Source organism: Trachurus trachurus (genome assembly GCF_905171665.1).
Source record: "Trachurus trachurus genome assembly, chromosome: 19".
Lineage (NCBI taxonomy): Eukaryota > Metazoa > Chordata > Actinopteri > Carangiformes > Carangidae > Trachurus > Trachurus trachurus.
In genome coordinates, this window is record NC_139913.1 from 2,582,501 (window position 1) to 2,609,207 (window position 26,707).

Below are 26,707 nucleotides of genomic sequence, written 5' to 3' on the forward strand. Positions count from 1 at the left end.
CCATAAACTCTGAGCTCACATGAGTGAAATGTCAGATATGTTGACCTCATCGCTCATGGAGCTTCTGTGCACAGATCAGATCAAATTTTATGAATTTTAATACGTAATTTGCAAATTTTTCCGACCGAGCTTCGAGGAATCTGAGAGCTGGAGAGTCCGAGATGGAAAAAAAAAATCACATTAGCTCATCATGATGTCGTATCATTTGATTTATGCAGCTCGGTGCCGGGTCATGGTGCAAATATGAGACCATGTGCTCATGAGGCCAACGACGATTATCAGGATCATTATCCTGAGAGGAACCAGTGGAGCGACGGCTGCTGGGATACAGATGTTTTTACATCTGTCCAGCCCTTTTTTTTTTTAAACAAAACTTAATTCTTCCATTGAAAATAAAATAATCTGCAGCTGTGATTTAATATTCACTGTGTTTGTCACAAAGAGAGATTAGCAACTCCATCATCATTAGGTTCGTCGTCGTTGTCGTGCTGTGGATTTAGAAAATACAAAACAACTTTTAGAGAGTTAAAAATACATAAAAAGCCTAAATTTACCAAATGTTGTTGTGAGTGTTGCTGTTCACTGTGTAAAACCTCCACACGCAGTCAGTAAAACATGAGCTCAGACCACATGAAGAGAGGTTTCTTTTTTAATCCAGGAAGTGATGAGCAGCTGGTTTTCACTCCTCCACCGCACACGACCACGTTACCGCCACCGTTCCCACTCCGTCTGACGTCGCTGTATCTGTTTTCATGTGTTCTGTTAACAAACGCATCCTGTTGATTGATTGATTGATTGATTGATTGATTGATTGATTGATTGATTGATTGATTGATTGATTGATTGATTGATTGATTGATTGATTGATTGATTGATTGATGTGTAGATGATGCTGTGTTGGAGGGGCTTTCTGGGTTTTACTGTCTTTTTAAGTTTTGATGTTTTTATTATTCACACAGATGAGATGGTTTTTGAGGGGAAATAATCTACACACACACACACATATATTTATATATATATGTGAGTGTGTGTATAAATATAAATATATATATATGTTGTTTACTGACTTTTATACACACGTGTGCATGGTTGCATGCACACAACCCCCCCCTACCCTCTCCCCACCACCACCCCTGCTGTTCCCTGTTCAACATAAGCTGGGTAAAGTGCCTGCATTGTTCTTTCTAAAGAGTTGATAAGAAAAAGAAAACACATGATGAGCTGTTTGGACCCTTTTTAGTGTGTGATTCTAAGACCATGTGTTCTATTTATTAAAAGAGATTTAACAAGAACTTGAACTGGACTCGGGTGTTTTCTTCACTGTGAGAGCAGAGCCGAGGTCAGAGGTCAGACCTGGATGTGAACGGAAAAGTCTCGTCAGAAGGTCCGATGAAGTAATAAAACAATCAAAACCAACATGTTCATCCACCTGTCAGTAGTTTCTGACTTCACCATCCTCATCATCGTCTGTCCTGCTACTGAAGATGTAAATGTATCACTGGTGGACAGTAACGGAGCAAATTTACTTGGGTACTGTACATATCCAGAGGATCGAATCAGTGAATTCTGCACACTGCAAAAGCTCAAAATCTTTCCAAGACTATTTGTCTCATTTCTAGTCAAAACTAAACCCTTTTCACTCAAAATAAGACTCATCACCTAAAAATTAACTTGTTTTTAGATCATTTTAATTTGTTTCAAACTAATTTTCAATTTAAATAAGTAGAAAAATCTGCCAGTGAAAGCAAGTTTTTTGTGCTTGTAGCCTAGTAAGAAAGAAAAACTTGCTCCACTCTCAGATTTTCTACTTATTTCAAGTGAAAATCCGCTTGAAATAAGTAAAAAGTGTCTAAAAACAACCTGCTTTTTAATGTGATGAGTCTTATTTTAAGTGGAGAGAGAATTGTTTTGACTAGAAATGAGACAAATATTCTTGGTAAGATTTTGAGTTTTTGCAGTGCAGTCGCGGTGTGAGTCCACTGGGTGTCACTGTTCACAAATGTTAGAAACCAGATTCCACTGCGTGTGTCCTGTTGACCTTCAGCTGGAGGAAGCCTCTGTCCTCTGTCCTCTGTGCTGTTGTCTCATCGGGTGGAGCTTCTCCAGAGTAGACGAACCCCTCAGAGGCGGCTGCCGGTCATGAGGTCACGGTTCATGGACGCCGGCCGGTCGCGTCCAACTCCTCCAGAGGCCGAACAACATGATTTAACATCACTGAGGCTGAGTGTGATGGAGACGCTGATGCTTCGTCCTCTGTGAATTTCTCTGCCGGACAGTCGAGTTACTACAACTTCCTGATGGGTTTATTGACTGGTATTATTGACTGTTATTGACACTGAGTTGTGTAGCAGAGGTGGTTATACCAGTAGCAATGAAAAGAGATATGAGGCTCATATCTCTTTTTCTTGGGACTGATAACGTTGCAGCTTCTAAAAGTTCTGCACTGCAAAAACCCAAACTCTTTCCAAGAACATTTGTCTTATTTCTTGTCAAAATGTCTCATTTCTAGTCAAAACCAATCTCGTTCCACTTAAAATAAGTTTCTTACTTGTTTTCAGATAATTTTCACCTGTTTCAAACAAATTTTCAATTGAAATAAATTGAAAAATCTGCCAGAAAGTTTTTTGTGCTTGTAATAAGAAAGAAAAACTTGCTCCACTATCAGATATTTCTACTTATTCCAAGTGAAAATCTGCTTGAAAGAAGTAAAAAATGTCTAAAAACAAGCTACTTTTAATGTGATGAGTCTTATTTTAAGTAGAATGAGATTTGTTTTGACCAAATATTCTTGGTAAGAGTTTGAGTTGTTGCAGTGTGCAGAATAAACAACCATCACCTCCCTCAAAAGAGTTGTGTCAAAGGAAAATAAATAACTCCTAAAAGTCCTAAACAAGAACACAATGTGAGAAAGAGAGAGAGTGCATGTGTCCAATAAAACAGGCAATATAAATGGTATTTATATGTCTGCACATGTGTGTGTGATGAACATGAGTCATAATGTGAAGGTAGATGCAAACGGTTACTTAACCACGGTTCAAACGTCTAAACATCGCCCGCCTTCACTCTCCGTTATGTAACATCTGTTCCTCTCCAGCTGTTACAGTCGAGTGTTTCCAAATCTGGTTCAGACCTCTGAGAGGAACTCCCCGAGCTCGACGACGCTCCGGCCTCGACCAGCGTCAAACATCCTGCTTCATCCTGCTGAAGCTCCTGGACGAATTAGTGATTCATCTCCAAAAGGATTTAGAGGATTTGGACGATCAACTGACTTCCTCTTTCACTTTGTCAATGAAATATGTGAAGCAGCGAGAGCACTGTGACCGACCTTCTGTTTTGGAAACTTGACGATAGATCATCCGACTGAATTCCACTATGAATATTGTTTCCACAGAAAGGGACACATCAACCTACTTTTATTTCCCAGAGCTTCCTGATGTGTTCCGTTTTCACATATTGTGAATATTTCACGTTGTTTTGAAAGAGTAAAAGTCACTTTGTCAGACAAGACATGTTATTTAAGACCATACAGAGTGTTCTGAGGTTCATGTGAACACTTCCATCCAAAATAAGAGAAGCCTCTTTTTATCGGCTCTTCTGGAGCGAGCTGCAGTCCTGGTTTCATTCTTTCTGCTAATGTTCCTGTTTTTCCTCTTAAACAGCTTCAGTTTGGACACAAGTCAATGACAGACGAGGCCTGATGGGCAGGAAACACATGAGTTTACATGACTGTGGACACTTCAACAGGATGAACTCCATCTGTTGATGTTCAGATGCTGCAGGACTCAGAGTCTGCAGAGCCACTGCTCTTCTCAATGACTTCTCCTTATATTACACCAATGTCACAATCTCTGAATATTTCAGAAGTGATAATACGGTCTGAAACATGGAAGCTGCTGTCACATTTAGTGGTTGTAAACTACATGTTCTTACCAACAGCTGTCACTAGTCATAGTTAAATGAATAGTTCAACATTTTGGGGAGATGAAGTTATTACTTTTCAGTGCGAGGAGGATGAATATCATTCTGATGTTGTAACGTTAAATACGAAGCCACCAAGTGAGCTGGACTTGGCTCTGAGACACTAACTGGGGAAACAGTTGGCCTGGCTCTGACTAAAGGTTAAGACAATTACTCAGCATCACCACAAGAGCCACCAATTAACAGTTGGTTGGAGCTTGTTGGTTTTGAGCAGACAAAATGACATAACTCCTACATACATTCCCAAAAAGGGTTTCTGTAAAACTTCCTGAATCGGGGTCAGACAGCAGACATCTGTCTCTACTGAGGGCATTTAATCACTTATTGAGTTCTTTACTTCCTGGAAGACGTTTGTTGATTGGTCAGGATGCAGTCGGTCGTCAGAATCAGCCTCCGATGATGTACTGGTTCTCAGAAAGATATTTCTCTCTCTGTCGAGTCGGATGAACTGTCCTGATTTAAAAACACTCCCCCAGAAACACAAGGAAGCTGCTTTTTCTTTTCTTTTTCTTCTATTTTTCTTGCCCTGTTGCACAAGCTGCTGCCATCTCCGCCCTGTGATTTAGGTGCAGCCGGGTACGGAGGCATCAGCGAGGGAGGCGCTGGCTCAGAGTCCGACTTTTTTTAAATGGGCCCCTGCTAATAGACTTCAGAGGAAAAGACTGTGTGTTCCTGAAGGAAGAGAGACAGAAAAGCAACCAGTGCTGCCAGCTGTGGATTTAAGGATGAGCTGTGACGCTGCCAATGAGAACATAAGAGCAGAGTAACAAGTCCTGCTCAGAAAAACTCTCCCTGTCTGCATCATTTATCTGCTTTTCAGAGCAGCAACATGGGTGTTATAAAGAAAATACGAACCCTGAGCATTGTGTTTTAATCACTGATTGATGTTCCTGCACTTCAACACACCTTCTCCATCCACCCTGAAAGGTTAGTACCACGCAGACCTGAACCAGCTCCTAACAGGAGAATGGGTTTGCACACATTTATCGGGAGCGTACCTATGTTCCCTATGGTCCTATGTTCCCCGTTTTTCCCAAAAAGGGTCCTATGTTCCCCGGTCGCAAATTCATACTGGGGAACATAGGACCCTTTTTCTAAAAACGGGTCCTATGTTCCCCGCTGTTGCTGGTCGATGGACTCTCTCTACTTATCTGGACTCCCTCTCTCTATCTGGCCTGTCCAGCCTCTATCTGGTCTTTTTACTAAACTTAACCAACACCTTTCTTCATTGCCGAAACCCAACCAATGGGACAATGGGCTCTTTGCACAGCTCCACTACTTCCTGAACTTAATGCTGCTCCTTTGTTTCCTGTCTTACATTATTGGGCAAACCAATAATGCACGACGGGAAATAAAGGAGCTGTATTAAGTTCAGGAAGTAGTGGAGCTGTGCAAAGAGCCCATTCCACTTCTCGCTCAAAGTCACAACTCAACTTCTCACACAAAAATAGGCAAAAATCTGCAAAGTCGCAACTCCACTTCCAGGTATGGGACCAAAAATGGCTTGTTCCCCGGGTCTTTTTGGAAAAAGCGGGGAACATAGGACCCTTTTTCTAAAAAACAGAGTTCCCTGGTCCCATACAAAGTGGGGAACTGGGGAACATAGGGATGATCCCTATCAATGCATCATGGTTGCAGAAAGACATGTCAATTGAGACACACACCAGAAGAGGCTCTGTCAGTTTCTGGTTCCTGTCGTAGATTTGTCCTGTCCCGGTCGTTGTTTGTCTTCATCTGGGCTGAACTCAGCAGCAGCAGCAGTGAGTGTTTGTGATCGATCGCTCTCCCTCTCTCACTCACTTCGCTGCCACATCTGAAACCACAAATATGATGCAGCAGCAGGGAAACTAAATGTTGCAGATCGGCTCTGACAGAAGAATGGGAGGAGGCCTGAGTCATCGAAGAGACAAACACACGTATACAAACACACTCGGACATACACACCACACCAGCGGCAGCACTGTGTGTGTGTGTGTGTGTGTGTGTGTGTGTGTGTGTGTGTGTGTGTGTGTGTGTGTGTGTGTGTGTGTGTGTGTGTGTGTGTGTGTGTGTGTGTGTGTGTGTGTGTGTGTGCAGGCTGGACAGCTGCACATTCCCATCGGCCAACTCCGACTTTGTTATTCACTCTTTTGTCTTTTTCACGCTCTTTCGTTCCAGCTCAGACACGCACATGAATAAATCAAAACATTATTACTGACTGACTCAACCTGAGTGGAATTAGATTGATATTTTACACACACACAAACACACACATATACACATAGACACACACACACACACACACACTCTCTGTCTCTCCGGGTTTCCCAGAAAAGCAGAGCATGGCGTTTGAATGTCCTCCAGTGGTCCTCACATCATAAACAGGAATGATGAACTGTCCGACTGACACTGAGGACGGTGAGCTGCAGGCAGAGGACACATGTCCACTGAGACTGAAGCTTTCTGTTCATCTGTTTACACTTTATTCTGAATAATGTGCATGACTCACATATACATTCTTAAAAAAAATAAAGTCCAAGAACAAAGTTTCAGTCGTAACTTTTAAGCCCGTGTGGTTGAGAAATCATTGATGGTTTTTTCCAACTACTGTTTTCAAGCTCAAGAATGAACTCTCCGTTTCAAAATAACTTTAATTCACTCAGTCAAACGAGCGCAACATTAAAAACCATGCTTACACACTTACTGAAAAATGTGAATGTTGTTAGATAACCGCAGATAAAACGATAGAAACGTGGCAAACAAGTTCAAAGGTCACCGGTTTTGTTATATTAGGACCTTCCTCTAGTTTAGGGTTTCTCAACGGGGGCGGTACCGCCCCCTGGGGGGCGTTCTGAACTTTGTGGGGGGCGCTGGGAGCGTGAGGGCTGAGAGGGGGGCGCTCAGGCAAAAATGTGGGGCGCCACAACTTGGCTGCTACAAAGTTCATTTGGGCTCTACTTTTTCAACTTTAATGGTTTCCCAACTTTTTAAGTGCAAATAACCGACATAAATAACCTACTTTTCAACTGATTTAACCCGCAAATCTAACACTCATAATGCGGGAAATTCCCGCACACGTTCCAAACCAACCATAGTGCGCACTACAGGAGCGCTGCGTCAGACGGTCTGACTTAAATGACACACACACACACACACACACACACACACACACACACACACACACACACACACACACACAGTCTTTGTATAGTTTAACCATAGGCTACTGAATGAAGTTAGATGGATTTTTTATACCAAGTACAGCCAAACATTAGTGTAGGCTACAGGCTGAAGAAAGAGGAATAGCAGAGCTCCTATGACTGCTCGTCCCTGCGAGCCGTCTTTTTTTTTCTTTTCTTTTTTTTTTTTTTAGAGGCGCCGTCTGTACAGGTGAAGCACAAGCACATGTCCGCCCGACTTTACCCGACAGGGTTTTCCTGCAGATCTAAGGTGATTTTTGGCCGCCACCTTAATAGTTACAGGGTGCATGTTGGGTCTTTAGATATAGCGTCTTGCACAAACACCCCGTTTGAAGAGGGAAGCCCGTAAATTACCAGCGGCGTCATGTCAATAGAAACCGAGGGGGCAGGTGCCCCCTCAGATTTGAGGGATGATTTTTTTTTTTTTTTTTTAACTTACATTACCTTACTTATTATTTTACCATCTAGCTATGATCAGTGGTCATATTGAGTGAAATGTATTACAAATAATGTCATAGTCCATCTCAAAAATACATAATTGCCTTTTTCCAAAAATTACAACCCCCCTCCTTTCTGATGGATGTGGTCTCTTCCGCCCTGACGCATACACGCGCACCTTGGCTGCATCAGTCCGTGCTTGGGGTAAAAAAAAAAAAAAAAAAAAAAAAGTCTGTGCTAGGGGAGGGGAGCTACCTTCAATGGAAATGTGAGAGCAGTGTAACATTAAACTAGGGATTTCAAATGTTTAATCAAAGAGGAACTATGGAAGTCTGCTGCTTTTCTGCTGTTTTGCTAGCTGTCCACCTGGCCATGTGCATCTGTTCACAATGAAGCCGAAAAATCAATACATGGCCATGTGCATTTGTTTACAATGAAGCCACGAAAAATCAATATATGGAGTGGTGAAATAAGTTTTTTGAAATACATCCACCTTATTGTTCCACATTGTTAGCCAAGATAGTGTTTCTGAAATTCAGTTTACCAACTTTTTGGTCCCCAGTTAGTGCCCAAAATAAGTGATTTGAGGGCATCCTCAAAAAATTTTTGCACGCACAATAGGACATTCTAGCATCAAATCAACAATCTTTTTTTTTTTTTTTTTTTACCGCAACATAGGGTTCACGTCATGATATTGTTTGTATTTTGAGCATTAAAACTTCCATAGTCCATAGTTTTCTTTGTTTGATATGTCAAGAGACTTTTGGTTAAGTAACCATGGACAGCTCCCTCATCATTACCATCATTATGGGCAGTTTTTGTTCTAGAGACCTGTAAAAAATAAATAATTTAGGTCAAATGCTGCAAATTTTCAAATCCCTTGTGAAAACACACATTCGTCATGAGGACAAACTGTTTTGCAGTGAAATATGAATAAAGTAACAGATAAGTGTAGAAAACAAGTTTAAAGCAACATTTTGTAACATTGTTTGGGGGGGGGGGGGCCGTCAGAGGATCATGGTATGGTCAGGGGGGCGTTGGTTCAAAAAAGGTTGAGAACCACTGCTCTAGTTATTACATGCAGAGTGAGAGTGCTTTATTGTCCAGAAATGCATGTAATCTAATTAAACCGAGTGGAACAGGAAATTAATGTGACAGGAAATGAAAACGCCAACAGTCGGTGTGTGATGAGAAGATCAAATAATTCCCTCAGTGCGTTTATCATTATATAACACAGATAAATCATGTTTTAAAAACATTAGACCACTCCATACACTCCTGGCAAGATGTTTTTGTGTTAAATTGTTCCTTATGTTGTCAGAGAACCTCTTCGGGGTCTACCACAGAAACTCTGTCAGTGAATCTATCTATTGAACCCATTAAGGGCCAGAACTTTTCCAAAGAACCCTGGAAACCTTTAAGGAACAATCAAACAGTTTGGGGTGGAAATGAAACTCGTTCAAGGATCTTCAGAACTAATTCAAGACATTAGCCCTATTCGCACGGTATTAGTATTACCTGGGGACGTCTGGTAATTTGTAAATTACCCCCCCACGTCTGTTTCTTGCGGTGCATTCGCACGGGATAAGTGAAGTCTGTTTTTTTACTCGAATTTACTGACATTAAGGCTCCGATATGACGTCAAAGCTGTGCACATGGTAACATCCGCTGCTGTCACATCCATGTGCAAAGCAAATGTAAATAAAATGTCAAAGCAGCAACGTGACTTCGCAACAGTGCAGTTGTTGTTGCAATAACGGGCCGTCATGGCATTTGTATTAAGCCTGTTGAAAGCCGCCGTCATCCATCTCAATATCCTCCAAAATTTCGCTCTTTTTATGGATCTGAGCTGTTTATTCAAATGGGTCTCCAGCACCGATACCAGCCCGTGTTTGCAATGCCGAAAATGCCGCTCATACCGCAGCCTCCATGTTTCAACCCGTACATTAGCTATGGTTTCAACCGGGGAAGAAGTAGAAAAAACAAAAAATGCCCCTCAATTACTGAGATGCAGATTCGCACGGGACTAGTTTTACCACGGGACGTTGGTCTTTGGTGAAGTATAGTAGGTCATTTGCGGGGGAATTTTTACTTTACAAATTACTGACATGGCGCATTCGCACGGGATTAAGATCACAGACGTCCTCCGCAATTATTACTAATTACCAGAGGTCCCCAGGTAAAACTAATCCCGTGCGAATAGGGCTAAAGACATTAAAAGTCTGCTGGAATCCATCAAATCCATTCAAAGGTCCTCAAGACCTCATTGAACAGTGGCTGGTGGCACCTGCTCAAAGTCCTTTAGGAGGGTCAGGTCACTGCAAATCTTAGGAATACCTCTGTGCCTCAATGTGAACTTATTCGAGGACAAATGGAGCCTGAAGACCCCGGGAAGCTGTTCAAGAAGAAACCTTGGACCACTTCAAGGATCTCTGGAATACTTTTAATGAGCAGCAGAACCTCTGAAAAAAAAAATCACTGCAACTCCACCACAGACCACTGGAGCCCTGTAAAAAAAGCAACCTTGGTCCAACTCCAAGTGGCCCAAACCCCTCCTCAGATCACTGGATCACCATAAAGCCTCGGTGAAAGTCTTTCAAACATCCCTGCTGGGTTTTCACCGGACCCGATACCGTCCTCAGCGACAGTCTGGCACGCTTCAGAGACCGTTCAAATCCCATCACGGGCCCCCGGAGGCCCCTTCAACAGAATCTCAAGCATCTTGGGTGAGTCCTGAGATCATCATCATCATCTCTCTGAGCCTCCGGAGTAGGCTACATCTCTATGGCGATGAGGGTGGCAACGGCAACACACACAAACAGAGAAGACAGAAAGATGGATGAAAGCCCCCTCTGCATCACGTCTTCCCTCAGACTGATGAGGTGCAGCGGGAGCAGATGAACCGCTCTGAGGGTTTAGAGTCATCCGATCGTCTGACAGCACCAGAGCGATGGAAACAGCCTCAGTGGAGACCTCCAGAGGTGAAGCTGCTGCCTGCACCAAACCTGAAGCTGTCACACTCACTGCCCTGCAAAGGCAAAGTGCAGTATCTGTATAAAAGGTCAAACTGAGAAAAACTGCTTTTTGTGTTTTTCATTGTCAGGTTAAAGCATCAAATTATGAATAACTACCAAGTCTATAATTGATTAGATAAAGTTGGACTGAATTAAATGTATTTTGTAGTTTGTCTTTCTGACCAATTTTGACCGTTTTACGGCAGATACTGCACTTTTGCCTTGGTTTTACTCCAATGGCATTATAGGGTAAATTATACAGTAGCCTACTCTTTGCAGATACTGCACTAATGGTTTCACAGTGCTTTTTTGGATGGACAGCAAAATAAAAAGCCCAGTAACTCTAGAAATGTTAGCAGTACCAATATCAAATTCTACCAGATTGAAGAGAATATGCCACACTTTTGATTGGTCCCAAAAAAAATTTGGGGAAAAAATGCAGATAGCCTACTGCACTTTGCCTTTGTAGGGCAACTCAGCTCTCTACCCATTACTGTAAGTTGACAAAGAATTTACTTTACAGCTCTTATGTTTGTTCTAAAAAAAAACATTCATTCACCCATTCCTAGTAAAAAGTAAGAAAGAGGTTGCGTGGATAGATAGATAGATAGATAGATAGATAGATAGATAGATAGATAGATAGATAGATGGATAGATGGATAGATGGATGGATGGATGGATGGATGGATGGATGGATGGATGGATGGATGGATGGATAGAACGATAGAACGATAGATAGAACGATAGATAGAACGATAGATAGATAGATAGATAGATAGATAGATAGATAGATAGATAGATAGATAGATAGATAGATAGATAGATAGATAGATAGATAGATAGATAGCACCTGGTTCTTCCCAGGTGTATAAACACACAGGCTCCGCCCACTCGTATCGTATGCATCACAGTGCAGGTATCAGCCCTCAGGTGAATTCCACCTGACACAGTTTCCTCCCCTGAAGGAACTACTTTTCCCTCAAAAAACATAAAACCTCTGTCAAAGTCGGAGATAAGACCGGAGCGCAGGTGGACTCTCAGCTCAGAGCCCATCAAAACATCCATAAAGTCGGTACAGGTTTCTGATGGGGAGCATACATCAGTCCGACTGCCCATAAGTCCGACGGCTCATTTCTCCGACTACCCATTCTACAGTGTTAAAGGTGTACAGAAAAGAAAATTGAATTTGAGCCCACTTTGAGTCATAAAATTAATGTGATAACTCATCTTTCAGACGTTGTAGGCCAAACTTTGTGCAAAATTCTATTTTTGAGTAAATCCGGGATGAAAGTGTGTATTTTTTTTTTCGCATTGGATAATGCAGGCGCACAGATTATACGTCAGCCTGTACACGATTCACCAGCCACTGATATTGGATCCGTCATTCAAACGTCTGAGACACGCACACACACACGGAGCTCGGTCTCGCCCCAAGCTTTGAATATCCCGCCCGCTCGATAACGACCAATCAAATTCGTTTTCCTCACTCGGGTAAACTCGTGTTGCAGCTCGTGACAACTCGGCGCGACAAACAGGACAAACGGCCATTTCTGTACACCTTTAAGGTTAGGTTTAGGTTAAGGTTAAGGGTTAGGGCTACTTAAGTCGGAGAAATGGGAGGTCGGACTAATGGACGCAAAAATAAAGAAATGTATGGTCGGAGAAATGGGTAGTCGGACGGACGTCATGCGCCCGTTTCTGATGTTGTTCCCCCGCTTGGTCCCGGTGGTTCGGTCCAACATGGAGCCCGGTCCGGAGTGGATGGAGAGAGCTACCAGATGCTGGACGACACGGCTTGACTCTGACTTATCTTCTGAGCTATGTGTAAGTTACTATGGCTACACAATGCCAATAAATCCAAGGCAACGGCTAGGAGCTTCCTGTTACCGATATGCGAACGTTGCTAGCGTGAGTTTGGCTAACTGAACTGGCAATGCTAGCATGAGAAAATGATTGTAGGTTGTTTTGTTTGTGTAATAAGTCGGTATTGAGTGTCTGTGGTAGTTTTATTTATTTGTGACTGTTTACTGTGTTGCTGTCTACCGAGAAAAGAGCGATGTTTGTGGGCAAATGAAAACCGGAAGTGCGCCGAGATGCTGGTGGTCAAGGGCGACATCTAGTGGCCAGAGTTATGATGCTACCAACATTTGGTATACTGTAATTGAATAATCTATTTTCTTTTCTTTTATGCCTACTATTTGAAAAACACCATGAGTAGATATCAACTTTATTTAAACTTTCATGTATTTCCAAAGATAAAATCTATCTATCTATCTATCTATCTATCTATCTATCTATCTATCTATCTATCTATCTATCTATCTTGTTCATATTTATGTGTAAGTAGTACTCAAGTAATATATATAGATATTAGAATAAATCCAGCTAGATAAACTCAGAAATTAACTTGTTGTATAGGCTAGATTATAATGACAAGAAAGTTTGATCTATCTATCTATCTCTCTATCTATCTATCTATCTATCTATCTATCTATCTATCTATCTATCTATCTATCTATCTATCTATCTATCTATCTATCTATCTAATGTTCTTTATTGTTCATATTTATGCGTCACTGCATTAATTCCAGACCCACACACCCTTCGGGGATCAGACTCTGGGTGGGTTTCCTTGGCTTCCTCCTGCATCAATAACTCTGAAAACTCTGCGGCCGCTTGGAGCCGCCTGGTCCAAAGACAACAGCACCAGAACCAGAACCAGAACCAGCAGCTCCTCTGTCTCCATCAGGCCCTGAAGGTTTCTCACACTAGGCTATATCAAATAGCGTGGAGGGGGTTGTTTATTAACACTGTGTTTTTGTTATTATCATTATAAATAGACGTACAAGTGGACTAAAGTATGAAACACAAATGTTTAAGAACTTCATATTCAAAGTTTCTAGCGATGATGCAAGTCTCCAGCAGCAGCCCTGGGCCTGCAAGCTCCTTTTTTTTAAAGATGAAAATGAAAAGCAATTGGTTTCAGTCTCACCCCTGCAGCCCTCAACATATTGTGCTGATATTAAGTCACTTTGGGGGAAAAACAAATTCATTTTCTGACTTCAGACGAGGTTGAAACGTTTCCACCGCGAGGAGATGAGTTATGCACTCAGCGACACCGTGGCCCTGCAGAGTTCCCCGCATCAAATAGATCGTGTTTCCCTGAACATCAAACTATGACGTAATAATCATATGATGTCACATGCGATGTTACAGAAACCTTCATTATTGAGTGTGAAGCCCTCAGAACAATTGATAGTTTCCAAAGCAGAGCTTCCCCGACACTGATGTAACATCTGACATACAAGAACAATTTTAAAAAAGTACAATAAATGTAATTTTGATTATGAAATCGTTGAATAAAGACGATTAATGATGTAAAATTCTAGATATAACAGTAATAATGAGAGTTAGGACCGGTTGGAAAGCCACAGTGTGACACATACATGGGGAAAACAACAATTAGACACATGTAAAATATTCAGATCATTGTGAATGAACTCTTCAGTCACTGTATTGAACCAACTGTCTCTAGGAAAAATCAATTGTTGCACATCACCAGCACTCACAGACGATGATGTGGACGATTATGAAATGCCGTCACTCTGAAGGACATGGAGGGTGGACAGGACAGACGTGGAAACTGCAGAAGGCGTCAGCAGGTTACTTTTAGTTTTACAGCTCTGCACTGTAAAACAGAGGAGAAGCAGAAACAGCTGTGTTCAGAGACGGCTAATAAATAAAACTGTACTTTAGTGCAGGGGGGGTGACCACTGACCACAGATGTTAATCATTGGGAGCGTTAATTAAGATGTAGAATAGTCAACGCTCCAGAAATAGCCAAGTGACAGCATGAGCAGTCTGAAAGCTGCTGTCTGATGTTTAATAACGGCTTGTCCATAGTTGTCCGTCGGATGTTCACTCTTACTTTTGGTAAAGAAACATTTGTGTTTGTGCTTTTTTTTAGGTTTTATGTACAAAACCAAGAGCGACTAGAAGGTTCACAGTGTTGTTCTTGTCACAGAGTGTGGAAGTCCATCTGTTAAGGTGAGTTTAAGAGGTCGAATTAAGACTCAGAGGATCAGTTTAGTCCAGACAGAGTGAAGATACACGTCATTCCTGAGGGTCATATAGCTACACAACAGGGTGAAGATCAAACAATATCACAATAGAAAAATATCCAACTACAAGTCACAAAGTACAAATATTCAGGTTTTTCCTTGAAAAGCAGCCAGAACTGAAATACTCAAGTCCAGAGCAAGTGCTTCAAAATTACTTCACTGCAAAAATTTAAAATCTTACCAAGAATATTTGTCTTATTTCTAGTCAAAATAAATCTCATTCTATTTAAAATAAGACTCATCACATTTAAAAAGTAGCTTGTTTTTAGACACTTTTTAATTTTTTCAAGCAAGTTTTTCCACTTTTCGTAAATAAGTAGAAAAATCTGACAGTGGAGCAAGTTTTTCTTTCTTATTACAAACACAGAAAACTTGCTTTCACCGGCAGATTTTTCTACTTATTTCAATTGAAAATTAGTTTGAAACAAGTGAAAATGATCTAAAAATAAGTTAATTTTTAGGTGATGAGTCTTATTTTAAGTGGAAAGAGATTAGTTTTGACTAAAATTGAGACATTTTGACAAGAAATAAGACAAATATTCTTGGAAAGATTTTGAGTTTTTGCAGTGATTCTAGTTACTTGAGTAACTACAGTTACTTTGCTTCATGCACAACAACTTTAAACCCATGCACTCAGCTCCTCCACCACCCCCTCCCCCCTGCCTCCTTTCCTCTGACAGACGTCACACACGCCCATGCACCAATCGTCTGGTGTGTTTATCCTGCAGCTTTTATAAACCGATCCACAGCTCAGCATCAGTCAGTCAGTCTCTCTGCTCTCTGCGCTCTCCAAACTTCATCAACTCGAGTTTCAGCTGCAGGTCCTGTTGCTCTGCTCCATCATGGCTCGTCTCTCTCTGTGCGTAATGGCTCTGCTGCTGCTGCTGCTAGTAGCTGAGGCGCGGATATCCAAGCGCTTCGCCATCGGCTGTCCGGAGAGATGCGACAAGTCCCAGTGCGCGCCGATCCCCGCGGACTGCCTGGCCGGGGACGTGCTGGACCGCTGCGACTGCTGCCCGGTCTGCGCGTCCGGAGAGGGGGAGAAGTGCGGCGGGACTGGCGACGAGGAGTGCGCAGAGGGTCTGGAGTGCGTGGTGAGCAGCGGCGGCGGCGGCGGCGGCGTGGAGGGGTCGGCCACCGTCCGGCGCAGGGGCAAGCCCGGCGTGTGCACGTGCACCGCCGGAACCGAGCCGGTGTGCGGCAGCGACGGGGTCTCCTACCGGAACATCTGCGAGCTGAAGCGCGTGAGCGGCCGCGCGGCGAAGCTGCAGCAGCCGCCCGTCATCTTCATCCAGAGGGGCGCGTGCGGCAAAGGTGAGAGCCGAGTGTGTGTGTGAGTGAGAGAGAGAGAGTATACAGTATACACTTTTTCTTTTCTTTTCTTTTTTTGTAGCTATATATTTGATTCTGTGAGTTGTATTTGTTTTGTTTCATTGATTCTTGATGCTTTGGCAACATAGTTCTCCTTACATTACAAATAAAGCAAATTTGAATTTAATCGAATTTGAATTGAGAGAGAGATATTTCAATAACATCTCAGATCTGCACTTACAGTGGAAATTTTGGTCCAGAAATGGTAAAAACGATGTAGGATTTGCAATAGTCGATGCTCATAGCGTGGTGCGCTCAGGTCGACTGGCAAATAACTATTCTGCACTGGTAGCTGAACTTATTGCATTGACTGAAGCCTGTAAAGTGACCAAAGGTATAAGTCTGTGACCATTTACACTGATTCGAGATATGCTTTTGGCGACATCGTAACTTCCCTCTTATGACAAGGAGAATACCAATCACAGCAAATTTCCATCACGACCACACACTGTAAAATACACTAATATGTGTGCATCACGTTTTGCAAATGTATGCTGGTGCATTTTCTGTGCTTTTCTCTTCCTTTCTTTTCTGATATTTGGGCAACATATTTTTTTCTAAAACTTTCATGCCAATAAAAAACAATTGGAGAGAAAGAAGGAGAAGGAGAGGGAGAGAGGAAGGGAGGGAAGTAGAGAGAGAGAGAGAGAGATTGTATCTGAAGAAACACACAGGAAAAGTGAGGAGAGCGTTGGACTCTAACAAAGCCAGAAGTTTGATAACACAGAAATATTTCAGCAATGTGTGTGTGTGTGTGTGTGTGTGTGTGTGTGTGTGTGTGTGTGTGTGTGTGTGTGTGTGTGTGTGTGTGTGTGTGTTGGGTCTGAACTTGGACGACCTTAGCAGCAGTCTGCACGCACGCACACACACACACACACACACACACACACAGAGAGAAACACACAGACTGGATGTCTCCTCCTCCATCGGAGAGATCGTCCTTCAGTCCTCCATCATTCTATCTGACACATATAAATAAAATAAGAAAATATGACATGTATAAAAACATTTAAGACACGATAAAAACACACAAGAATGTATAATTATCATCATTTATTTATTCATGTAATAATAATAATTCTTTAAGCGAAGGAGAAAGACAGAATAAAATGTGACCGTCAGCTCTGTTCTCTCTGTCACTATCATCATCACTTCTCTTTACTGAGAGAATAACTACAGTTCCTCTAACGGCCACTAGATGCTGCACCAACAGGACTCTGTCTACAATAAAGGGATAGTTAAACATTTTTGTAAAATTGGCCCATTGCCATAATCCCTATAGTCATAGCAGTAGGTTCGTTACCTTTAATTGTTGGTGCAAGCTATTTTTAGAACGGCGGAGCAGAGCCGTGAGCTGCTCAGAGCTACGCTACGGAGGCTCATGGGATTTCTTGGTTTCCCTCATCAAACTCATCAAATACACAATCCAACAACTCCACAACGCTCTGGTGGACAAGTTGTGACCTGCACATTCACCACGCTATGAGATAATAACACAACGTTACCACACAGAGTTGTTTTAGAGGGAAATTCATGCAAAACCACTGATGCACGTTGCCTTTAGGGACAGTTTTTCATCAACAGTCTCTGTATTTCCCTCTAAAACAACTCTGTGTGGTAACGTTGTGTTATTATCTCATAGCGTGGTGAATGTGCAGCTCACAACTTGTCCACCAGAGCGTTGTGGAGTTGTTGGATTGTGTATTTAATGAGTTTGATGAGGGAAACCAAGAAATCCCATGAGCCTCCGTAGCGTAGCTCTGAGCAGCTCACGGCTCTGCTCCGCCGTTCTAAAAATAGCTTGCACCGACAAATAAAGGTAACGAACCTACTGCTATGACTATTGGGGTTATGGCAATGGGCCAATTTGCCGAAATGTTGAACTATCCCTTTAAAGTTAATGGAAAACTCCCAACTCCTCTTTTTTTCCCAGTGTGTCTCCAGAGCTAAATCCACTTCCTCCATTGTGGTCACTGGCTACGACTTATTATTCTTATAAGGATTAAACACAGACAGATCAGATGTAAACTATGTCGTTGCAGTAGTTTCTCTAACTTTGACTCCTGTTTGCAACTTTCATGCTGAACTAAAGGATTCTTTATCAATATTAATTTCCTTCATAAGGTTTTGCAGCCACAGCTTTACCTTGGCTAGTGTTGGCAAACCTGAGTTGCAGAGTTGTATCAATGAACCTTGAACATGTTTCGTCTGAACCAATCAGAGCTGTTTTTACTGTTTCTCCTCACACGTCCACACCTCGGCTTCGGCGTCACCTCGTTCGCTGATCAGTCAGATTTCTGACCGCACCGAACTGAAAACAGGGTTGTTCCCCACCTCCACATCTCTCAATCTCACACACACACACATTCACATTCACATTCACACACTCTTCATGTTTATCCTAACAAGGTAAGGTCATAATGTCTTGAAGTTTGGCCAGGACGTCCTGAGTCGCTGCCCTGAGCTGTAAAAACAAACAGTGTTCCCCTGTGGGCGAGCGAGGGTTGTATATTAAGGAATGAACACACACACACACACACACACACACACACACACACACACACACACACACACACACACACACACACACACACACACACAGTTAAGCTGCAGCTGTGAACACACCAGTTTGCTGAGTCCAGTTTGATTCAGACTCAGGAGTTCAACGAGGTCAAAGTCTTTCTCCTCTGTTTCTTCTGCTGGTTATCTCTCCTTTGTTCTTCTTGTACTCCTCCCTGCACATCTTTATTTTCATCCTCCTCCTCCTCGTCTTCCTCTCCTTTAAAGGGATAGTTCAACATTTGGCCCATTGCCATAATCCCTATAGTCATAGCAGTAGGTTCGTTACCTTTAATTGTCGGTGCAAGGTGTTTTTAGAACGGCGGAGCAGAGCCGTGAGCTGCTCAGAGCTACGCTACGGAGGCTCATTATGGGATTTCTTAATTGGTTTCCCTCATCAAACTCATCAAATACACAATCCAACAACTCCACAACGCTCTGGTGGACAAGTTGTGAGCTGCACATTCACCACGCTATGAGATAATAACACAACGTTACCACACAGAGTTGTTTTAGAGGGAAATTCATGCAAAACCACTGATGCGCGTTGCCTTCAGGGACAGTTTTTCACCAAGCAGTCTCTGCATTTCCCTCTAAAACAACTCTGTGAACCAAGAAATCCCATGAGCCTCCGTAGTGTAGCTCTGAGCAGCTCACGGCTCTGCTCCGCCGTTCTAAAAATAGCTTGCACCGACAATTAAAGGTAACGAACCTACTGCTATGACTATAGGGATTATAGCAATGGGCCAATTTGACAAAAATGTTGAACTATCCCTTTAGCAATCATCTCTCCAGGAATAGAAAGGTAAAAAAAAACGACAGTGTTTTCTTTTCCTCCGCTCTTATCTTTTGTCTCCTCCTCCTTCTCTCCTCTTTCATCTTCCCACGTTCCTATTCCCATCTTTCCAAACTCTCCTCACACTTCCTGTCCTCCTCTCCTCCCATCTCTGACCCCCTCCTCCCTCCTCCCCCTCTCTCTCATCTTTCCTCTCTTTTCCTCCACATTTACAGTAAATCTCTCTTTGTTTTTTCTCCCGTCTCTCCTTTCCCTCCTTTCTCTCCCTCCATCTTTGATCTTCTGTGCGTTGCTTCTCTCAGGGTTTGGAGCCGAAGACAGAAATCTGGAAGATGTCAGTGTCACACACACACACACACACACACACACCCCATGTTAAGTCTTCTGTAATGATTCATCTCTTGGAGCTGATTGGTCGATTGTGTAACTTCCTAAACAGATGCAGATCTAGGTCAAACAGTTATTTAACCCAGATTCGAAGGGGTCAAAATATTTTTCCTTTCCTTGTCTTATTTTTTTTTTTTTCCTTCTCTTTCTTTTATTTTTTCTGCTTCCTGTGCAGACTTGCGATCCGTTTGTCAGATTGACAGGCCTGGATACAGCGTCAACAAAACACGGTCGCACGGTGACTCAACTCTTTCAGGGAACAGCAGGAATTTTTCCCAGTCGAGGCTCGTCCGGCTCATAATGAGATTTCGGAGCAGGGCGTCATTAGAGGGGTTTTTAGGAGCGATGGCACGTGAAGCGATGGCACGAGATGAATGTTCGGTGTCAAACAAGAACTCTACAAATTACACCAATGCTGATTATTGTCCAACATAAACCTTTTAGTGTTTAGTTTGTTATTTGTCCCCTGAGCTTTAGTCCACGTCGTCTTTCTGCAGATATATGAATGATGAAACTGCACGAAAAGTCAACCTCCTCTTTTATTTATCTTATAAATATCTTAAAATCCAAAACCAACACTGAGTTAGCGACGTGTCCTGCAGCTCAGGCTGATTTCCCCTCCAACAGCTGGTTACTGGGACTTTCAGCAGATGTTATACAAACAGCAGGAAATGGTGAATCGGTTGGGGACTATCTGCTGCGGCGGATGAATCCATGTTTGGTGCTCTAGTCTAGTGAGTGTTTAGGAGGATGTTGTGGAAACAATGGAGGTCTGTGGCTCAGATGGATCAGAAGCACCAAGCTGTAGATGCAAAGTGCTGCAAAAACTCAAACTCTTTCCAAGAATATTTGTCTTATTTCTTGTCAAAATGTCTAATTTCTAGTCAAAACTAATCTCTTTCCACTTAAAATAAGACTCATCACCTAAAAATCAACTTGTTTTCAGATAATTTTCACTTGTTTCAAACAAATTTTCAATTGAAATAAGTAGAAAAATCTGCCAGTCAAAGCAATGCTAATACTGTAAGAAAGAAAAACTTGCTCCACTGTCAGATTTTTCTACTTATTTCAAGTGAAAATCTGCTTGAAAGAAGTAAAAAGTGTCTAAAAACAAGCTGCTTTTAATGTGATGAGTCTTATTTTAAGTAGAATGAGATTTATTTTGACTAGAAATAAGACAAATATTCTTGGTAAGATGTTGAGTTTTTGCAGTGTGTGTGAGTTCTTTGTCGGTTTGGCTGCAGGACAAATGTTATGTGATTATGGTCTGTAGCTGCGACCTGTCGTTGACCTCACTGTATCCTGAGCTGGTACCGAGTCGACACCTGCGCTGCGTTTGAGGTCGGGACGATTTATCTCCACTTGACTGGCTCCTTTCAGCTCAGTTCAAACAGCTGGCAGAGCACCAGACCCACACACACACACACACACACACACACACACACACACACACACACACACACACACACACACACACACACACACACACACACACATCAGTGTCTTCCTCCAGATGGTCAGGTGCAGCTGAGCATTCACAACAAACAGCTGCTCAGTCAGGAGGAGGAGGAGGAGGAAAATGTTCTGAGAAAAACTCGGCATCATCAGTTTTTAGGTTTGTGTAGATTCCTTTCATCTGAGTTCAACTTGAGTCAGACTTTATTTGACAAAACAAAGATAAACCACTGACCCTAAGGAACAAGAAAACAAAAAAATCAAACTCTTCTAAATCTAGAAAAATATAAAGACGTTAATTCTGAAAGTTAAAGAACAAGCTGTGACTGGTTTGTGTGTTTGTTTGTGAGACAGAAAAGTTTCATCCACTCCACTGTGGAGTTGTGAGTTTTTCACTGTGAGAAATGAGGTTACACTGCAAAAACTCAAAATCTTTCCAAGAATATTTGTCTTATTTCTTGTCAAAACGTCTCATTTATAGTCAAAACTAATCTCTTTCCACTTAAAATAAGACTCATCACCTAAATTAACTTGTTTTTAGATCATTTTCACTTGTTTCAAACTAATTTTCAATTGAAATAAGTAGAAAAATCTGCCAGTGAAAGCACATTTTTTGTGCTTGGAATAAGAAAGAAAAACTTGCTCCACTGTCAGATTTTTCTACTTAAAGTGGAAAATTTGCTTGAAAAAAAAAAAAAAAATGTCTAAAAACAAGCTAATTTTTAAATGTGATGTGTCTTATTTTAAGTATAATGAGATTTGTTTTGACTAGAAATAAGACAAATATTCTTGGTAAGATTTTGAATTGTTTTCAGTGTAAGGTCCGGACTGTGATAAGATCTGTAGACGGCAGGAATATATGGAAGCAGCTGAGATCAAGTCTCTGAGTCTCTGACAAGTCTTCACTGGCTCTCCCTCACTCTGCATGAAGAATGAAAGCTGGGGGTTATTTAAAGAGCCGTAGCAGCAGGTATTTGTTCTGATTCAGGAGAGGTTTTGCAGACATAAATCAGAGCTGCTGACTCTTCTCCAAAGTATATACATGAAGTGAGCAATGAGTGGTTGTGATTTATGGAGCAGCCGTGGATGGTTTGTCACTGACGACTCATTTAACTGATGGACGACCGAGCGGTTCAATCCATAAAATATTAAAGTTATAATAAATAAATGTTGTAACGCTGCTGAACCTCGTCCAGAGAGGTCCAACTCACATCGCGCAGGAGGAAGATGAATCATGAAACGTTTCTTGTTTCGTCTTCTCCAGCTGAACCTGAGCTCCGGCTCCTAAAAATAGACTTTAAAGAAACTTTCCCTTTGATGTGATGCAGATTAGAGAAAGTCTGGCCTGTGATCTGAGCTGCAGAGGAGGAGGAAGCTGACAGAGTGAAGGCTGCACAACCTCAACAAGTTCTCATCAGTCAGTCAGTCTGTGTTAAAGGGATAGTTCAACATTTTGGCAAATTGGCCCATTGCCATAATCCCTATAGTCATAGAAGTAGGTTCGTTACCTTTAATTGTCGGTTCAAGCTGTTTTTAGAACGGCGGAGCAGAGCCGTGAGCTGCTCAGAGCTACGCTACGGAGGCTCATTATGGAATTTCTTGGTTTCCCTCATCAAACTCATCAAATACACAATCCAACAACTCCACAACGCCCTGGTGGACAAGTTGTGAGCTGCACATTCACCACGCTATGAGATAATAACACAACGTTACCACACAGAGTTGTTTTAGAGGGAAATACAGAGACTGCTTGATGAAAAACTGTCCCTGAAGGCAACGCGCATCAGCGGTTTTGCATGAATTTCCCTCTAAAACAACTCTGTGTGGTAACGTTGTGTTATTATCTCATAGCGTGGTGAATGTGCAGCTCACAACTTGTCCACCAGAGCGTTGTGGAGTTGTTGGATTGTGTATTTGATGAGTTTGATGAGGGAAACCAAGAAATCCCATGAGCCTCCGTAGCGTAGCTCTGAGCAGCTCACGGCTCTGCTCCGCCGTTCTAAAAATAGCTTGCACCGACAGTTAAAGGTAACGAACCTACTGCTATGACTATGGCGATTGAACTATCCCTTTAACACCGTGGAGTGTAGCTCAACGAACATCTTCTATCCACATTTGAATCCATTTTTAAACAAACACAAACAGTTTGGCGCTGAGTCTTGTGCTGCCTCCACATCTCCAACATGTTTTTCCACACACACATGAAGGAACGTGTCTCTAACCGGTTCCAGTGGGTCGGAGCTGCTCCGGCCAAAACTTCCAAACGAGCAGTGAAATGAAATGAGAGAAGAAAGAATCTGCAGCCGTGACAGATGTTGATGTTGCAGCACCTCTGGAGAGCAGAGCAGGGTTACGTAAGGTGACGGTGGAGGAGGTTTTGCATGTAAAAGAGTCATTTCCTCTCTGCTTTATAAGCATCAGTGGTGGTGGCAGCGGTGGGATCGTCTGCAGCTGCTCTCACATCTACACTTCATATACCGCACTCATCTGCACATCTGGACCTGGTTTGGACTCAGCAGCTACAGTTTGGGTCACATCACATCACATCGCAGCAGCGCGTACGTACGCTCGTCACGCTCCAGATGAAACTCTAGAAATTCATACGCGGCATCGCGCCCGACAATACACCACGATTTATGAGGCTCCCACTCACAGTGCTCGTCGGTTCCCATCCAACCTGGCAACGACGCACACCCACGGCGCTCTCGTTTTCATGTGTGTGTATGTGCATAAATGTGTGTAAATGTGTGTTACAGTTCACTGACGGTGTGTTTTCTCTTCTCAGGCCAGCAGGACCCCGACAGTCTGCGTTACAAGTACAACTTCATCGCTGACGTGGTGGAGAAGATCGCACCTGCTGTCGTTCATATTGAACTGTACCGCAAGTAAGAAAAGACACACACACACACACAGACACACTGCAAAAACTCAAAATCTTTCCAAGAATATTTGTCTTATTTCTAGTCAAAATGTCTCAATTTTAGTCAAAACGAATCTCTTTCCACTTAAAATAAGACTCATCACCTAAAAATTAACTTGTTTTTAGATCATTTTCACTTGTTTCAAACTAATTTTCAATTGAAATAAGTAGAAAAATCTGCCAGTGAAAGCAAGTTTTTTGTGCTTGTAATAAGAAAGAAAAACTTGCTCCACTGTCAGATTTTTCTACTTATTAAAAGTTGAATATTTGCTTGTAAAAAGTAAAAAGTGTCTAAAAACAAGCTGCTTTTTAATGTGATGAGTCTTATTTTAAGTATAATTAGATTTATTTTGACTAGAAATAAGACAAATATTCTTGGTAAGATTTTTTGGAGTTTTTGCAGTGCAAAGCCTGTGGTCGCACACACAACAACTGACATCTTCTCTCTCTTGTTTCTGTGTCAGGATGATATTTTCCAAGCGGGAGGTGGCGGTGGCCAGCGGCTCCGGCTTCGTGGTGTCCGAGGACGGACTCATCGTCACCAACGCGCACGTCGTGGCCAACAAACACAGAGTGAAGGTACGAGAGGCAAAGCAAACATCTGTAGCGAGCACACAGAGGAAACACACTGCAACAATGCAAAATCTTACCAAGAATATTTGTCTTATTTCTAATCAGAATGTCATTTCTAGTCAAAACAACTCTGATTATACTTAAAATAAGACTCATCACATTAAAAGCAGCTTGTTTTTAGACACTTTTTATTTTTTTCAAGCAAATTTTCCACTTGAAATAAGTAGAAAAATCTGACAGTGGAGCAAGTTTTTCTTTCTTATTACAAGCACAAGAAACTTGCTTTCACTGGCAGATTTTTCTACTTATTTCAATTGAAAATTAGTTTGAAACAAGTGAAAATTATCAGAAAACAAGTACATTTTTAGGTGACGAGTCTTATTTTAAGTGGAAAGAGATTAGTTTTGACTAGAAATTAGACATTTTGACAAGAAATAAGACAAATATTCTTGGTACGATTTGGGGTTTTTGCAGTGCGAGCACACACATCTGGATCTATCTATACCGCCTCTTTTCCTCCTCCAGGTGGAGCTGAAGAGCGGCGCCACGTTTGACGCCAAGATCAAAGACGTGGACGAGAAGGCCGACATCGCTCTGATCAAGATCGACACTCCGGTGAGTTCCTCCGTCCGTCCGTCAATCTCATTTCCTTCTGCAAAGTCTGGAGGAGTTCAGTTCAGTTTTTCTGCAGCGTTACGACACTTTGAACTCACCTGTGCTCATTAAAGGGACATTGTGTAGGAATTCCTCCCATCTAGCATTGCGGTTGTATATCGCAAGCAACTCAGTCGTATTTTTCATGCTGCATTCACCTGAAATTGGGCAGACGGCAGACGGACGACAGCCGCTGCACGTAACGGCATAAACAAAACAATACACGTGACAATATGTTGTCATGGAGATGTTGTATTGTTTACCCGACCCACGTTTTACCAGCTTTCTCTGGACTTCTGTGACTAAAATGACATCTGGTTTGTTAGCGACGGCCGTCTGCCCAACTGCAGGTGAATGCAGCATCAGTAATTCATGAAATTGAATTAATGAAAAACAGACTTTTGAACCAAATAATCGATTTTCGTGAATAGATAACAGGAGAAGTTACACAATGTCCCTTTAAGGTGAAGCTGCAGCAGCAGGAAAACCAACGTGCCGTACTCGAACACATCACCTGCTTTCATCTTCCTCTCTTCCTCTCTCTTTATTCTCCTTTTTATTTTCCAAAACAGACGGTAAATTCAGGTATTTATCACGTCTCGGAGAATCTGCTTCTCGTCAGCGTCTCTGAACAGAAGGCCTGCTTTTAATTTTAGTTCAGTGGGAGGTTTCAGGTCGGGACACGGAGGGAGGAGAGGTTTCATGTGGGTTCATGTGGGTTTCGTTTTGGTCAGTCGAACCACAGAGTTCATCTGAGGAAATTAGTTTTTCCACCAAATCTGGATAATGGAAAACGTTTCTTTTTTTTTTCTAGCAGAGAAAGGTCAGAGTGTCTGGTTTGTACACAGTCAGAGCTGCAACATCCTGCACATTTAAAAGAGGAACTCAACTGGTTTTCATAGGTAAACTTTAACAGAAGAAGCTGCCAGAGTGTTTAATCCCTTCAAAGTGTCTCCACATCTGCTGCAGGAAGTTGGAGATCTCACAGTGAAGCTTTAATCCCCATTTTTTTCCGTGAATTTAACGAGCAAATAAAGAAACAAAGCTCTAAGAAGAAAGGAAGAAAGAAAAGCCTGTTGTTGTGACTTTTCAAATTAACGTTGATTAAAGTTATAGATCTACAAATAGGTAGAATAAGAGGAAACAGGCCGTGAGTCAGAGCGAATCAAGTGCAGCTGTATTTATAAAAGCAGGATGTGTTATGTAACGCAGATTTGGAATCTGTTTTCACAACATTGAAAACACAAGATTTACAAAAAACA

The 26,707-nt window shown here is 42.1% G+C and overlaps 1 protein-coding gene across 1 annotated transcript in view; it reads left to right on the plus strand.

Moving 5' to 3' along the window:
- Nucleotides 1–15,572: 15,572 nt before the first annotated feature.
- Nucleotides 15,573–26,707, plus strand: part of LOC311003123 (serine protease HTRA1B-like) — a gene marked incomplete at its 5' end in the record, with an annotated part of 28,867 nt that continues 17,732 nt past the window's right edge. Inside the window, 4 exons of the mRNA XM_083994808.1 lie at nucleotides 15,573–16,044; nucleotides 24,084–24,183; nucleotides 24,683–24,797; nucleotides 25,317–25,406. Of these exons, the coding sequence (XP_083850934.1) occupies nucleotides 15,573–16,044; nucleotides 24,084–24,183; nucleotides 24,683–24,797; nucleotides 25,317–25,406 (777 nt within the window). The remainder of the gene's footprint in view (nucleotides 16,045–24,083; nucleotides 24,184–24,682; nucleotides 24,798–25,316; nucleotides 25,407–26,707) is intronic.